The 16,901-nt window shown below is 44.8% G+C and overlaps 1 protein-coding gene across 2 annotated transcripts in view; it reads left to right on the top strand.

The window, feature by feature from the left end:
- Positions 1–13,776, top strand: part of DRP2 (dystrophin related protein 2) — a 33,407-nt gene extending 19,631 nt beyond the window's left edge. For both annotated transcript variants that reach the window (XM_036305811.1, XM_036305812.1), the window contains exons 13-22: positions 297–454; positions 931–1,097; positions 2,662–2,773; positions 4,016–4,152; positions 4,448–4,513; positions 4,766–4,831; positions 5,708–5,851; positions 7,653–7,890; positions 9,137–9,257; positions 9,561–13,776. In XM_036305811.1, coding sequence (XP_036161704.1) covers positions 297–454; positions 931–1,097; positions 2,662–2,773; positions 4,016–4,152; positions 4,448–4,513; positions 4,766–4,831; positions 5,708–5,851; positions 7,653–7,890; positions 9,137–9,257; positions 9,561–9,685 — 1,334 coding nt within the window. In that variant the 3' untranslated portion in view covers positions 9,686–13,776. The remainder of the gene's footprint in view (positions 1–296; positions 455–930; positions 1,098–2,661; positions 2,774–4,015; positions 4,153–4,447; positions 4,514–4,765; positions 4,832–5,707; positions 5,852–7,652; positions 7,891–9,136; positions 9,258–9,560) is intronic.
- Positions 13,777–16,901: the final 3,125 nt, after the last annotated feature.

The raw sequence follows: 16,901 nt of genomic DNA, 5'->3' as shown, positions 1-16,901 counted from the left end.
CTGTGTCTGGCACTGCTCTCACACAGCTTGCTCTCTGTCTTCATCTCTATACCCTCTCTTTCTGATGTACTCTCTCTTTTGCCTGTCTCACTTTTACTCTCTGAACTCAGAGAATGCTATTTTTAGAACTCTTGAGCTTCTAGGAGGTCAGGGATAGGCCTCTAGGTATTCCAGTTTCAAAAGTCATTAGCTAAGTCTATGTGCTCTTTCCCTGTCTTCTTTTTCTGCTCTCTCCTTGCTCATTCTCTGGCCATTCCTGCATCGGGGTTGGCCATGACTTATGGTGGGGCCAGCAGACCTCTTCAGCCAAGTAGCCAACTCAGGCAGCCAGTGTGACCAACGCCACCTTGGTGTCCTGCTTCATGAGGCCATTCAGGTGCCCCGTCAGCTGGGGGAAGTGGCAGCCTTTGGGGGCAGCAATGTGGAGCCCAGTGTCCGTAGCTGCTTCCGTTTTGTGAGTATGGAACTTGGGAGAGTGGAAGGGAGGGCTTATGAGAGGGAGGGTAGAAAGAAAGGAGGGAGGACTAAGAGCTAAGCTTTTGATCTGAACTACTCAGATATAAGGGAGTTTGTTGGGATGGAACAACAGGGCAGAGGGTTCTCTGGGCTTTTAGGGTCAGAGTCCTGCCAGAAAGGGTGTCAGCTCTACTAGAACAGGGCAGAGGTAATCACCTCTAGACACTAGGCCAACCCAGGCCTTGCTAGTTATCCTGCTCCTCTGAGGGCTGCCATTCTAGGGACACTTTGGGGAGGGTTGCCATTCTAGGGACACTTTGTGGAGGACTGCCATTCTAGGGACACTTTGTGGAGGGTTGCCATTCTAGGGACACTTTGTGGAGGACTGCCATTCTAGGGACACTTTGGGGAGGGTTGCCATTCTAGGGACACTTTAGGCCTCAGTCATTGCCATTGGACTTCTTGTTTCTCTAGAGCACTGGGAAGCCAGTCATTGAAGCTTCACAGTTCTTGGAATGGGTCAACTTAGAGCCCCAGTCCATGGTGTGGCTGGCTGTTCTGCATCGGGTCACCATTGCTGAGCAAGTGAAGCATCAGACCAAGTGCTCTATCTGTAGGCAGTGCCCCATCAAGGGCTTCAGGTAGGGAAAACAGTACCTGATGGAATGATAATAATTGTAAATAGGCCATGTTGCAAATAAATCATATATTAAAAATGTATTGCATAATAATATAATTACAGCTAATCTAGTGTACATTGGTATGTATTATAATTCTATTGTACAACGTTTAACATTTTAAAAAATCGGAAATATTTTCTTTTGTTTTAGTTGTATTGTGAAATATTCCAGACCTACAAAAATGTATAGAGAAGCCAAAGGGGGAGAGGGAGGGAACAGCATAGAAAGGGAAGTAATTTGCTTGTGGTTTCCCAGGGAGCATTAAGTAGAACTCAGAAGCCCCAGCATCCTGACATAAGAACATCTATGTACCAAATGGTATGCTGGCAAATGGCTCACAACTGACGCTACAGAAAGCAAGAAAGGAACCTAATTTTTAGCATTTGCTAATTTCCATGATGTAAATACTCCCACTGTGGCCGATGTCTAGCTACCCACAGGAGGTTGGGGAGAGATGCACAGTTGCACACTATTTATAGTATTTCCACCATGAAAATCCAATAGACATAAACAACCTCATGAGTTCTGAGTATTTATTACTTCAGTTTTTAATGTCATTTACTTAATTGTGAGTTTATAGAATTTATTTTTTTAATAATGGCTGTATTTAACAACCAGCTTAGAAAATCCCTGAAATTGTAACAGTTGGCTCTTGTGAGCTGTTGTGAACCAGCTCCAGCATCCCACAGCGCTTACCCACCACCAAGCGTAAGGAATAAAAAATTATTGCAGTACATTTTAAGTTCTCCTGATTACATTCCCATTCCCCTTCCACAAAAATAGCCACGATCCTGAAAATGACTTTCATCATACAACGCTCAGTTTTTTGACTTTTCAAAGCACTGATACACACCCCCTTTACAACCACCCAGTCTTTTTATAAGCAAATGAGGCAAAGAGGTAGAATGTGACTTGCCCAAGTTCACACAGCTGGTTAGTATAGATCTAGGACCAGATGTTGGCTCCTCTGACTTCTCAAAGTCTAGGCATTTCACCATTCTATATACTACTAGGCCTGGGCAGCTCAGCCAGGCTTTGGAACTGGATTTGAAGGGCTAGTCTACATTGGGTAATAATAGGGTTTATTATTTAAAAACAACCTTTGGGAATAACTTTTAGCTAACTTACCCAGGGCTGGTAGAATAAGCGGCCTTCATATGGGAAGAGTGACTTCTCCAATGTAGGTGGTGAGACTGGACTTTTTTTGGGTGATCCTTCTTTAGAAAGCTATTTGCTATTGTGAGCAATTTATACCTGCACCCCCCTTCCCTTTAAAAAGGATGGTGAGACAGTGCTATTTCCCACACTTCCTAGGAGTCTGAGCATGTAGTTTGATGGAGACTTATGTTCTCTAGAATAAGGCTAGTCATTTAGTAAGGACTCCACTGCTATGTATAGGAGGTTGAGCATATTATGGCTCCATGCTCTACCCCTTCCTGATGTGTGTGTATTTGGATGTTAGGGGAATGGGGAGGTCACTATAGTCCACTAGATACTCTGCCCTACAACCTCTCATCTCCCCAAGGTACCGGAGTCTGAAACAATTTAACGTGGACATCTGCCAGACCTGCTTCTTGACAGGCAAGGCCAGCAAAGGCAACAAGCTGCACTACCCCATCATGGAGTATTACACCCCGGTATGGAGCCTCTGGGCCGAGCGGGAGGGGGAGACAGCTCTCAGATTCTGGGCCCTTGATCTACTTGGCCAAGCACTGACTAACTGTATTCTGCTCTCCTGTGGGGAACATTCTCCCAGCAGTCCTGATGATTCACCAGTTTGGGGGATTCAAGCCTCTATGTTCTTCCAGCAGAGCTTCTCCATCACCAGGGCCACAGCTGGGTATAGGAGCCCAGGACATTCTCAGCCATTTAAAAGGCATTCACTGTTTTCCTGCAGAGAAAAGTTTCAGGAAAAATAGTGTAAGACAGTTCTAGGCAACAAGCTTCTGTTGCTCACTTTAGTTTTTCCTGCCTAGTTTCCTATATTGCTCCTGTCACCTGGTCTTCACCTGCTACTTTGTCATTGCTTCCATCTCTCTAGTTAATACCAAAGTTTGTCCTCAAATTAATTACTTAGTCTCTTGGGAGGGGTTAAGGTATGTTCTTTACCTGGGTCTCCAATTCCACTTGGTTTTCATTGGGTACTGTGCCCTTCATAGCCACCTAAGTCCACATTGGTTGACATCCTTGGACTCCAGCCACGCAATTTCTCCTCCACTGTGCTCAGGATCCACAGCTCCAGACTTAGCTGCTTGAGCTGACTCGGCTCCCTCAACTCGTTTATTTCATTCCATTTCATAGATACTCCCAAAGCCCCAAGCATATGTCTGGGATGCTTATATTCCCCCACTGCTCTCTCCCACCATACCTCCCACTTTTCAACCTGTTTTCCCATAATCCATCTCTCCAAGCTATCATCTCTTCTCCAAATTTTGTTGGCACAGAAACATGTGCGACTCAGTGGGATCAGTAAATATTATAAAAGTTATGCATGGAAAACTGGCTCAAGATGGTATACTGATAATCCTCTACCTCCTGTTCATCTATGTCCCTAGAATTTTTGCAAATGATACTTTAAAAATTAATGAATATATGTTCATTGTAAAAGATTCAAATTATATAGAGGTATTTAAAGTACAAAATGAAAGTCCTTCTCTCTCCTCAGCCTGGTCCCCACCCCTATGGTCCAAATTCTCAGAGACAACCAGTGTTCATAGTTTGGCATGTGTCTTCCTAGACGTTTTTCTAGGAGTGGGGTGTGGTAGGCATGAACAAGAGTGGAGGACCAGTCACATTCCCTGCTCTAGGGGAGCAGCCACACCTACCCCATCATGTCCCAAAGCCTTTAAGGTAAGTCCTTTTCCCCTCTGTCCCCTCAGACCACATCCAGTGAGAATATGAGAGACTTTGCCACAACCTTAAAGAACAAATTCCGCTCAAAGCATTATTTCAGCAAACACCCTCAGCGAGGTTATCTGCCTGTGCAATCAGTGCTGGAGGCCGAGTACAGTGACACGTGAGTACCAGTGGCTGGTGGGAACTGTGGACAGCCTCACTGAGCCTGGGTTTAAGACGGGGCAGAGTGCCATGTGGGCTAGGGGAGTGCTCCAGGGCAAACCCAACTAGTGACAGAGCAGTTCAACTTGTGCCTGACTAGGAATCCTGCCTAAGAACTAGACCCTGTGAATCCAGTCTCTGTATCCTGTTCCTATCATCTCTTTCCCATCTCACTAATTGGGGGAGGGGGTGAAGAAACAGGTTGCCCAGCTGCCCAGTCTTTGGTCCTCTGAGTCTTTGCTGCTTTCTTCTAGGCCGGCTTCTTCCCCGAGGTTGCCACATGCTGACACACACTCCCGCATTGAGCATTTCGCCAGCAGGTACCACCAGGTTTGGGGGACAGGGATTATAAGGAATCTCATGGGGAAGGGGTTTTTGGTTGGGGCAAAGAGAAAGGAGTCAGGGCCGGGGTGTGTGTGCACAGTGGGGTATGTGGCAACCAGCGAGTCCCAACACTTAGGTGTGGTTGGGACAGCCCCCAAAACTAATATTCTATTGTGGGATTAGAATGCTTGAGATGAAAGCAGGCCCCACATCCTGTTTTCCCTTCTGTTGCTCCTCTTTTTTCCCAGGCTTGCTGAGATGGAAAATCAAAATTGCTCCTTCTTTAATGACAGCCTGTCCCCAGATGACAGCATGTGAGTTTTCACAGCTGCTCCTTTTCCAGGAATAGCTAGCTCTCTTTAAGATCCTTCTGCCACCATTTACTTGGGAAGGGTATATCCTCCAGGGGAGGGGGGATGGTGGTTAGGGTATTTGATACCCTAAGGAAGGAAGACTGCTTTCTGAGCACAGAGTTTAGAAAGAGAAGCAGTCTGCCCTCTATTAACTGAGCGGGGCTGGGCGGGGGGATGAATGATGAACTACCTCCCTGCCATCTGCCCAAATCCCTTTCTGTTGCACGATCCCATCCTTTTATCCCAGCTTTGAGAATGAAGACTGTTTTCATCTATCTTGGCAGAAATGAGCCATTACCTTATGCTCAGGATGCCGAAGGCCCAGATAGTGCCAAAGCAACCCTGGGAGATACCAGGGACGTGACTGAAGTGTGGCCAGAGATACTCCCTGGCGCTATAGCCCCAAGAACAGGCCCTGCATCTCTAGGGAGGTATCTGGCCTGCTCAGAGGGCCTAGGAGCTGCTAACTACATGGATCAATCTGGCCCTGACCGGGACTAAGGCAGCCAGTGATCCTTCTTGGGATGGGGAAGTGAAGGGAAAGTGGGGTAGAAGAATAGCACAAACAGGGAATCATTTCCCATAGGGCTTTAAGAATCCACAAGCCCCAGCATACTGGAAACACTCTGTCCTAATATATACCAATCATGACCTCTGCCACCTTTGAATACTTCCATTCCTCGTAAACCTAAATACATAGTCTTTTCCTTTTCTACGTGACTTAGAATGGAATCCTTCAGCATGCATTTCCAGAGGCCTGAACTGGGAGCTGAGAACTCATGCCCTGAGCTGTTTCAGTGCCCAGCCATCTCCTTTCCTCTCCCCACACCCATGCAGAGACGAGGATCAGTACCTGTTGCGGCACTCCAGCCCCATTACAGACCGGGAGCCAGGCTTCGGACAGCAGGTTCCATGCAGCATGGCCACAGAAAGCAAGGGGGAGCTAGAGAAGGTCCTGGCCCACTTAGAGGATGAGAACCGGTGGGTGTGGCTATGACACAGATCTATGGGGATTCTAGAGTCAGGCAGCTTGCAAGTCCTGGCACTTCTACATCCTACCTATATGACCTCAGACAAGTTATATTCTGTGACCTTCCATTTCCTCATCTATAAAATGGGACTATTGGTAATAGTACCTCCCTCCTAGGGGCACTTGGGAAGATCAAATGATCAGGCATATAATGTGTTAGCCAGTGCATAGCTTAGAGTAAGTATTCAATAAGTGCAAGCTAGTCTAGTAATTATTTTAACCCTTTGTACACCATAAGCATCTATAGACGCAAACGAGATAAAAGCATCTTTGGATGCGTGGCAGTTAACTGGTTAAACCCCTTTAACTCAACCCAAATATTTTCAAGTACCCACTAGATGCAAGCAGAAAGAATACAAACCCAGAGAGTATACATGTCTCTGCCTTCAGGGAATTTTCAGGGTTGGATTGGAAAGAGATACCTAGCACTAAGTTAAAGTAATAAAAGAAGAGGAAAGTGACACTGCATAGCACATTTGAGGACTGGAAGAGCAAAGGTGAAGATGACAGGAATGGCATTAACTCCATAAAGTATTTATGACAGCAGGGGCCAGAGGATGGTCCAAGACACTTTGGGGGCATGCAGTATAATCCATAGAACAGTGCTTCTCAAACAATAGTGAGCATACAAGTCATTTAGAGAGCTCGGTAAGGTGCAGATTTTGATTTACAGGTTTGGGTAGGGGCCTTAGTTCCTCTGTTTCTAACCAGCTCCCAGGTGTGCCCATGTCACTGGTCCACAAACTGTACTTGTAGTAGCAAGTCCTTAGAACAGGGCCAGTCTGCAAGGTGTTTGTTACTGGTTCAAAACAAGATAAATATAGAAATAGAGAGTAAATTTTTAGAAATGCTTATTGACATTGCCATGACATCTCAGCACATACTTAGTGGATTTATCTTCATTAAATAGGGTATAGATCACTTTGTTGTTGAACTTGTGTGGCAGGTCATGTAAGGTGTGAGCTGTGTACTAGCCATGCACATTCAGACCACATATTGGTCCACAGTGGATTGAAAAATCCCCCTAGTGTTTCACTATGGATAGTTATTTTTTGTTAAATTTTTTTTTCAATTACAGTTGTCAAAATATTATATTAGTTTCAGGTGTATGACGTAGTGATTAGATATTCATGTAACTTACAAAATTATCACCCCATAAGTCTTCACTATGGATAGTTTGAGAAGCACTGCATAAGAGCAGCAGTTAGTAGGCCCTGGGAAACAATGGGGAGAAAATAATTCTGTTGCCAAAAAAAAAGTAATGTCCCCAAAGCAGATGATCTCTTTGGAATCTGTGTTCTTGATGACTCAACATAGGTATTCAAAGTAGGCCAAAGAGTAGGGTAGTTGACAAAAGAGGGAAGATGGGTGATATTTTGTTTATGTTATGTCTTCTAAATATCTAAAAACGCAGAAGGTGAGTCAGTGGCTATAATGCCTCATTTTTTGCAGACTGTATTTCTGCCTGATTTTTAAGGTTAGAATCAATCACCTAAGTAGCACATTAAAGCCCTGAGATTTGTTATATGAAATAATAGCTCTCTGTGCTCTGAGGCCCAAGGATGGCAGAATAAATGGCATATGTGCTGGAAAGGAAGTGGATATAGCCATTCAAGCAAGAACACGGCTGGGGTGGTGGTGGGGATGGGAGAGCCAAAGTATTGCTCACACCCAGATATGAGGGATCATTTGGGCCCGGGATAGTCAAGAACTCATTAGGGCCATAGATCTTGGCTTCTTTGTCCGTGGCAGGATTCTCCAGGGAGAGCTGAGGCGCCTGAAGTGGCAGCATGAGGAGGCTGCTGAGGCACCCACCCTGGCTGAGGGCTCTGTTGAGGTGGCACAGGACCACCGCAATGAGGAGCTTCTGGCTGAGGCACGGATCCTTCGGCAGCACAAGAGCCGCCTGGAGACACGCATGCAGATCCTTGAAGACCACAACAAGCAGCTAGAGTCCCAGCTGCAGCGCTTAAGGGAACTGCTCCTGCAGGTGAGGCTGAAGCCAGGGGAAGGGCCAGTGTGACCCCTTCAGGGGGTAGAGATGGGTAGCAGTGGAGTAGATATGTGACAACGGGGAGGAAAGAAAGAACTCCTTGGTCATGGCTGTTAGATGGCCTTCTGAAGAGAACTGGACTGGAAATTGGGGAAGGGAAGGGAAGGGAAGGGAAGGGAAGGGAAGGGAAGGGAAGGGAAGGGAAGGGAAGGGAAGGGAAGGGAAGGGAAGGGAAGGGAAGGGAAGGGAAGGCCTGGTATGTTGCATTACTTGGCCAATTCTCTTCCATCTAGCTTTCACTCCATCCTTGTGTGTTACTCTCAAGCCACTGTGGGGTCTGGGGTAGAGAGAGGACTTCTGAGAGCTCACTTCCGTATAACCTATTTGAACCCAGTATTGAAAGAACAAAGTTCAAAGAATCATCCAAAACTGATTTTTCTCTTATGCCTGCTGGAAAGAATCAAGTTTGAACATGCTTGGCAAGAGCAAGATTTTTTCCTGTGAAGGGAGCTCTTTTTACTGTTTATCCTTTTCTTCTTTGAGAGATAGTGTATATTATATAGTGTAGCTCTAGAATCAGAATGCCCTGTGTTTGAATGTGGCTCTGCCAATTAGTGACTGTGGGGTGTTAGAAAAGTTACTTAGCTTCACTAATCCCTGGTACCCTCATCTGTCAGATAGGGATAATAATATACCAACTTCATGGAATTGTGGTGACCATAAAATGAGATAATGCATTTAAAGAATTTAGTACAATGCCAGGAATATAGTAAACACTTGATAAATGTTACCTATTGTCATTATACATACCAGTTGATACCACACCCTGCCTCTTCCCCAGATCCTCCAAGGGATGTCCTCTAGATGCTTGGAGGTCTCTAATATATGATATGTTATGAATTGAGGATCAGGTGTGCAACTCCACATTTCTAGAGAGAATTTGTTTTTGAACAGCATAATTATAGCTGACATAACAACAAGAGACCCTTAGGTGCAATGCCATTCTTATAAGAACTGGGGGACTTTGATACATCTTATTGAAGGAGGAAGGTAATTGGTAATTAAATATTCTAAGAAATTTCCACAAAGGGTAGGCCACTGTTTGGGGCACTACCAAAGTTTCTTGAAGTCCAAGGGCAAAGGGATGGACATGAGGTCTCTAAGGCCCCTTCTAAGTTCAGGAGTCTGTCAAAGTAAGGTCAGGAAGGCAAAGCCACTTAAGTCATGCATTACCTCTTCCTAGCCACCCAATGAATCAAATGGCAATGGCTCTGCAGGCTCGTCCCTAGCTTCCACTCCACAGCAGTCAGAAGGCAGTCACCCCCAGGAGAAGGGACAGACTACTCCAGACACTGAGGCTGCAGGTGAGTTCCCCCAGCCCCTTCCTCCATGCTTTGTCCTGCCCTAGATCTCCTACTTAAAGTTCTGCTAGGGCTGGTTCTGGTTTCTCCTCGTGGCTTTGAGCCTAGCGTCATGGATGATTGGCTTATTGACTAATTCATTTTTTTTAATTCTGCATATGTATATTGAGCACCATCCATGTAGCACCACCTGAGAAGACACAAATGCTGTGGGTTTGCCCTTCAGCTTGTGGTGTTCTACTGCAGCCCCTTTGCTTCATTAGGGAATCTCTAGTTTCCTTTCCAAATTTCTCTTTTCCAACACAGATGACGTGGGGTCAAAGAGCCAAAATGTCAGCCTGTGCTTGGAGGACATTATGGAGAAGCTTCGCCATGCCTTCCCCAGTGTGCGAAGCTCTGATGTGACTGCCAACACACTGCTGGCCTCTTGATGGAGCCATATCCCCATGCTATAGTGCATAGTCCTCTCCTAGTTCTGTCAAAGCCTTTCCTCAGCCTTCACCCAATCTTTCCAGTCCCCACTGACCCCACATTTCTCAGCCAGAGTTATTTGGGCTCTAGGCAGCAGCAGAGATCTGGTGGTATTTGAGGTGGGTGTGTGCAGGAAAGGAATGATTCCTATGACTCCAAAAATGTGCCCTTTAATCTTCAAGTCTGAGACTGGTCCCTTAAGTACATTTCTATTGCAGCCCAGGCAAATAGCACTTGGAGGCCACTCAGATGGGGAGCAAAGAAGCTGCCTTGCAGAGCTAAGTAATGCTTGCTGTTTCCTTTTCTTCTCCATGGAATTATGGAGATAGGGAAGCCTAATGACCCTAAGGTTCCAACATTATGAATCCATAGGAGTTAGCCCTATTTTCTGGCCCAACTCAGAAAGGTAAAAGGGTATCCCTGAGACAACCCCTCTCCATCAAAGTGCTCCTGAAAAAAATCTGGGGGCAGCATGTGTCATATTACTTCAGCTCGAGGGCATACCTCTAGCCATCCTGATGCTACCTAGATGTTGTTTCCTCCTCAAATATCTTCAGTTCCTCTGCCTCAAACCTCTACTGGCAGACCTTTCTCATGGGGACGGGAACAGTTCATTCTAGGTCCTATTTCCACCTTACATTTGGAAACATTAAAGAAATATTTATGGGCTCAGATTCCACCCACACCTCCCATCCTCCTCTTTCCTGAAGGCCTCAGCATCATGAGAGACCAGCTGAGTTGCTTTGAAAATCCAGGTGAAGCCACCCTTGGCTCTTCTGAATCTACTCTCACAACCCTGGGGGAGGGGAAGCAACTTACTCAGCAAGGGGGTCTTGCTCTCCTCGGGTGAGAAGAGGAAGCCACCAACTAGCCTGGAAGAGTGTGACTGCCCAACAACATTTCTTCTTTTAGACTGAATTGGATGAGGTGGCTGATTGTCCCCAGCTAATCCTAAGGCAGATGCAATGGGCCACCCTGAATAGTGGCCTGTTCCTAGGAGCCACTGACCATTTTCCATCCAGGCAACAGCCTGGCCTTCCTTTGCATAAAACTATTCTCTCCAGAAGGTGAACCCAAATCTCAAACTGAACTAACTCTTACTAGGCAATGTATACCACGATCCCTTTATCCAGAAACTATTCAGGGTAGATAGTGGGGGAGGGGGAAGTGACCTTGGGAACAGAGTCAGAGCCCACTGAGGCAGCTTTCTTTCAAAAGGAGCTTTATAACCTAGAGCCCTAAAATTGACTTCATTTGCCTAAATTTATATACATACATATCTATCCTACATATCTACTGTATATCAGTACTCCTCTGGCCTCACTCACACATTAAATTCTAATACCTCTTGAAGTATTAATGTTCTGCCTTGCTTTTTGTTAGCCCAAGCCTCTGGTTAAACAGATAGATATATCCTGGCTGCTCCCCTAGGATGTCTCTCTATTCATGTTTGGGGTGAGCTGTCTTTAATACCAAAGCAACAGAAGCCTGTGGCCATAGAGGAATCTAACAGGAAGAGTCACTCTCTTCTCTTTACTCACTGCAAATCTTGTTCTCTTGAGACCTGGGCCTTGGATGAATTTTTTAGGGCTCCTCTGAATGATGCTTCAGATACCAAAATAGAGCAAATCTAAGCTTTACCTACCCCATGCAGAAAAGAAGTAACAAATAGGCTTTTAGTAGCCTTTGTAAAAGGCTAAGACACAGAATACATCATCTAGCCCCTTCCAGTTCTTAAGTCTGGCTCAGGTCCATGAAGAAAGCTGTGGTTGCCACTGAGGTCAGGAGGGTATGAGATGCTTGGGGTGCCGTGTTATAATCAAGCAGTATGCCAGTGGATATAGCTTCTGGGAAGCTAGATTTATCTGCTGCATAGGAGGAAAGGCAGCAGCTTGGATCCAAAAGCCTAGGATTGCCTCTTTCTAGAATCACCGCAGGGCATTAAGCCAAAGGCCCACAGTGTCAGACCTCATCACAACATCTACCTTATTGCTCAAGAGGTCTCTGGGAAGAAGGACTTAGGTATCCGGATATATGATGAGCAGGTGGTAGGTGGGCATTAAACACGGAGCGTAGGCATCTGTCCATGAGTGGGGGGAAGCTATATTTGTAGTGGCCTAGATTGTGGGCAGGAATGGGATAGAAGAAATTTGCTATAAAACAGAAAGCTCGGGTCTTTGAGGTTTATGGCTGCCTAAGCTTTAGGAGGTCAGATGTTATAAAACAATCTTTTACCAGGGAAATCCTGGAAAATCCTTTCTGTAACCCTCACTCCACTCAAGAGATCCAGGGCTGCTGAGGGCCTGTGGCAACTGCAGTGGGCCAGGCATAGTAGAGAAGATGTAGATTTTGTTATGTAGGATTTGTGCTGTTAGGTGGACTGAAGCAACAGGTGAAGTGTTGAATTCTCACTAACAGGGTTACTGACACTTTGTGGTCCTGTTTTACCTTAATTCCGAGGTAAGTACAGGCATACCTCCTTTTATTGCACTTCGTTTTGTTGAGCTTCACAGATGTTGCATTGTTTTTACAAATTGAACGCAAGACCCTCTATCAGAAAAAAGATTACAACTCACTTTATTGTGAGACTCACTTTATTGTGGTAGTCTAGAACTGAACCCAAAATATCTCCAAGGTATGCCTGTTTATCTCTCAAAGCTCCAGTGACGGTCACTACCTCATGTGCAGGCAGTTTTCCTGTAGTGAGGTAAATGGATCCTTGGGCACTGTGAATCCAAATTAAGGTGACATTTACTGAGATGTGGTGTATGTCATTAGGCATCTGTCACGTATGTGTTTCCTGGAGGTATTGTGTGTGATGTTGCATAGTTTATGGCCCTCAACTGAAAGTGTGGTGAAGGGAGTTGCTGGGTAGACAGCCTGAGGAAAATGTCTGACTTGAAGAGTTAGCATCTGTGATAAGAAACGTGTTTGCTGAGGTTGTTGTCAAATAGTATCAATAAACAGTTAGGATTGATAGGCCAGTTATTCTCAATGGAATCTGATATAGGCCAAAAAGCCATTTTGAAGTTACCTCTGCTTGTAGTGAGAGCATAGTGGGGTCATGTTGACTGGAAAATTGTTAGGGAAGTCTGACTGGCTGGAGGACATGTGGCTGTTTGTTGTATGGAACCTTAGGGAGGACCCTACCCAGGAAGACATGTGCCCTTCCCTCCAGAATGGAAAGGCTGAAATCAAGGCTTTCAAGTACCCATTTCCTTCAAGGCCCAAAGTTTGGAAATATTTTATTGTGGAGAAACCTGTTTGAGTTTATCTGTTCCAGGAACTGGGCTGTTAGGTTACAGTAATAAGAAATCCTGAGGACAGGCAAAGGCCAATTCTGGGAGATGGTTTGCCTCCAGATTCATTTTAAGGAATACTCATACTCTCTGAGGTGGTGTGTTCAGGCTAGGGTGTTCCTTCAATACACATTCTCAATGGTAGACTTGTGGCCTCTGAAACCATTTCAGGCCAGGAATTTCATCAAAGTTTCTTTGACATAGGTGACAAATAACCAAGGAAGTAGCTGCCTTAAGATAAACAGCCCTGGAAGAGAAAACTGGAGGCCTTGCCCTAGAGCTGTGGAGACTTAGTTGCTCAGCAGGGCACCTCTATCTCTGGGACTCCCTGCCAAATCTGGCCCTAGGAACAAAGGAATATTTCAGTTCCTTCTTATTCTTTTAACACCCATGGCTGTGGGAGAGGGAAAGGCTCAAGGCCAGGGCTCAGCTCCCAGCCTCCATCTCCTCCCACAGCTGCTGCATTTGGCGGAGGGACCTGCTGAATGTCCTTGTTGTCCCCAGGGCAGTATTGAGGCTGGACTGAAGCCTGCTATGCTGCTTGCTGGCTACAAGAACTGGTCACGAGGATGGGAGTTGGGGAAGAGATTCGGGGGAGATGACAAGGGTGACACATAAGTCTGGAAATGTTTGAGACAAAGAGGCAGGGCTGGGAACAAATTAGTTAACTTTGATTGCCACTCACTGTGGTGCTTTTCTCCTTTCCCTTGAAGTCTTCTTTGAAAAGAATAAATTTGTATTTGTTTACTTTGGTTCCTCTGGTTATATATATTCTTTGACTCTGATATTCTACACCCTTCTCTTATTTGTGTGTGGGAAGAGAAGGTGGGCCAAGAAGCCACAGCAGCACTGCAAAACATAGGTTACCAGATGAGTCCAATACCTACTGGACCAAAAGGACTACATCCACCACAGTTATCTGAAGTGGTTGCTTCTTAATGCCGTACACACATTAGCTAGTTATACCCTCACCAAATGAGCTCTTATGGCAATGGTTCTTCAATACCATTCTCATTAATCTGAGGAATTTTTTTTTTACCAGCCTGAAACAATATACAAAAAAGAATAATGCAGTAAGTGGCCATAAAGTTACATTTATTCAATTTAAAGGTCTATTCTCTAGATTATATGTATAATGTCCTTGTAAATAATTGGTGGTGATAGTTTCTTATAAATGCCATTTTCTGGCAAAATAAAACTCTGCTAGTCCCTCTTTGGTACAACAGTTTTTCTTTTTTCACCAATTTATAACAGCACTGTCCAATAGAAATATAATGTGAGCCACATATGCAATTTAATACTTTCTAGCAGCCATATTAAAAGGTAAAAATAAACAGGTGAAGCAAATTTTGCTAATATATTTTATTTAACACAGTATATCTAAAATATTATTATTTCAACATGTAATCAGTATAAAACGATTCTTAATGATATTTTAGATTCCTTTTTTAAAAGAGAAGTCTTAGAAATTGTGAAACAGGCTTATAAAGAAACAAGAAACCCACATAGATGCAGACAATTTATTACTTAGAGAGACAGCAAAAGCAAGAACAGCAATGGTACTAGGTCCCTGCATCCCTTGTCCCACAGGACAACAATGAAACAAAAGGAGCCTTATGACATGTACCATGGATGCTGGGGTACCTTGCTGCTGAGTAGCCAATTCCAAACTGCAGCTAAGCAGTTTTATGGCCTGCAGATGTCCCCTTTGGTACTGGAGGGCAGGCATAAAGTGCCATGCCTCACCAGAATGAAGGAGACAGATGAGAAACTGCCTCATGGCAGCCTCCCTCAAGATAAGGAGGTGAGTGAGAATGATCTTGTAGGAGCTCCTTGTGAGACTGCCTATCTTCCCATGCTCCTATAGAATTACAGGGCATTCGCCAAGGCCCAGAGCAGCCTACATTTGAGCCTTGCCTATGTGACCTATGAGGATAGTGTGAGGTTGCTAGGCCATTGGCACAGAGCAGTCCCCCTATAGAAACCCTGTGTATATTTTCTGCTTGCTACACATCTCAATTCAGGCTAGATATATGCCAAGTGTTCAAAAGCCGCAGGTGGCTAGTGGATACCATGTTGGTCAGTGCAGGTCTGTAATATACAAAAGTCAGAATCACTGGGCTGTTTTTTTTTTTTTAAAAAAGACTTTGTGAGGTATCATATATGTGTATGTTGGGTGGGATGGAGAGTCAGGGTGGCAATATGCCTTGTGGGACTGGAGTGCAATGGCAAAGGAGTTGCCCAGGATTACAATGAGATATGGTATTGGAAGGAATGAAAGACCACTGCAGACACATGAATTTGACCTTGTCCCTTCCTGTTATCTTCCCTTCCCCCTTGCCTCTCAGCAGAGCTCTGGCTGCCCTTGGGCTGCAGTATCAGACAGAGGCTAGATAGGGTTCTTTTACCTCTCTCACCCTTGGATGCCATGTGTGGCATATGTGCCACCCTCACTGATCTCAGTCTCTCCAGCCATGTGCCCTGGGTACTTTTTATCTGTTTCTGTTCCAGTCCCCTGCCTTCCTTCATCTGAAAAGGCCTACCTTCTTTTTAAACCCTGCCTCTTCTCCCACCTTCTGCCTCTGACACTCAATTCCTTTTCCCCATTCTTTTCTCATCTTTTAAATTCTGGGTTTCTGCGGGGGAGGAGGGAGGTAATATTTTTATATCATTTTGGTTTTCAAGCTGTCCTATAACTTCTCACCTAATCTTGGCTTCATTTAATTTACCCTTAACATGTCTATCTCCCTTAATTCCACTTCTTCCCTGCATTAGTTAGCCCGCAGCATTCCTTCTGTCTTTATCCCTCCTCCATAGGCCCTTCCCATACATATTGACCTCCCCTTCTCTGCCCTTGGCTTACTAACTTCAATTTGTAATTGGAGTACCTGAAGTGGCAGAGAAAATTTGTGAGTACATTTACCAGAGAAACACCAACTTCATCAATTGGGACCAGACCTGGGTCTAGCTGGACTACTTCCAGAAAACCCTCAGATGCTTCTTGGTAATAAGCATTATCACCCTTGATTTCCAGATGAGGAAATGGAGGCTCTAAGAGGTATAGAAACATGTCCAAGGTGAGTAGTAGAGCTGGGATTTCAACCATATGTTCATTCCACTAAAACATAATTCAATAAAAATATTGGAGCTCTATGGTTAATACGAGATGATTTGCTTAGTTCTTTAGGAGTTATCCTAGGAGCTCTTTAGAAGGAGCTCCAGTATTGACAGCATCTTGTGACATTTCCTAATCATAGTTAACTGCTTATCTCTCCAGTTTCCTTTTGGAAGTGGTTTAATAAAGTGACAGCAATCCATTTAAAATGAAGAATTTATTTATTGCTTAAAGATTACAGAGTGGAAAACCTTAACAAAAAAACAAAAAAAAAAAACATATGCATCCATGGTTTTTAAGGGAGTCTTCATAGTCATTACAGCATCTGGTCTTTCCTAACCTTTTCTGATGGGGGTTAGGATGAAGAGGCTCAGAATAAGGGGAACCCTTAGAATTTCATCTCTGCTCTATTCCCTTAGCTAGCAAATAACAACCAGACACAGTCCTAAAAACACAACATCAGGGCAAAGATTGTAGCGGCAAGAAATCATCCCTGACTCTTCCCGTAAGTGGCCTGAGGTGACCTCTAAAAATAGTTCGCTACTCAGAAAACTTCACAAAATTATTCAAATCAAGAGGTTCAAATCTTTGTTTTCACTTTAAGAGCACTTATGGGACCTAGCTGGTCTGACAAAGTGGGTAGAGCATTGGCCTGGGGACTGAAGAGTCCAGGGTTTGATTCCAGTCAAGGGCGCATGCCCAGGTTGCAGGCCCGGTCCCCAGTGTCAAGTGTGCAGGAGGCAGCCGATCAATGATTCCCTC

This window comes from Myotis myotis, unplaced genomic scaffold (genome assembly GCF_014108235.1).
Source record: "Myotis myotis isolate mMyoMyo1 unplaced genomic scaffold, mMyoMyo1.p scaffold_m19_p_4, whole genome shotgun sequence".
Lineage (NCBI taxonomy): Eukaryota > Metazoa > Chordata > Mammalia > Chiroptera > Vespertilionidae > Myotis > Myotis myotis.
Note: the sequence above shows the minus strand (reverse complement) of the source record. Positions and strands in the feature narration are given on the sequence as shown.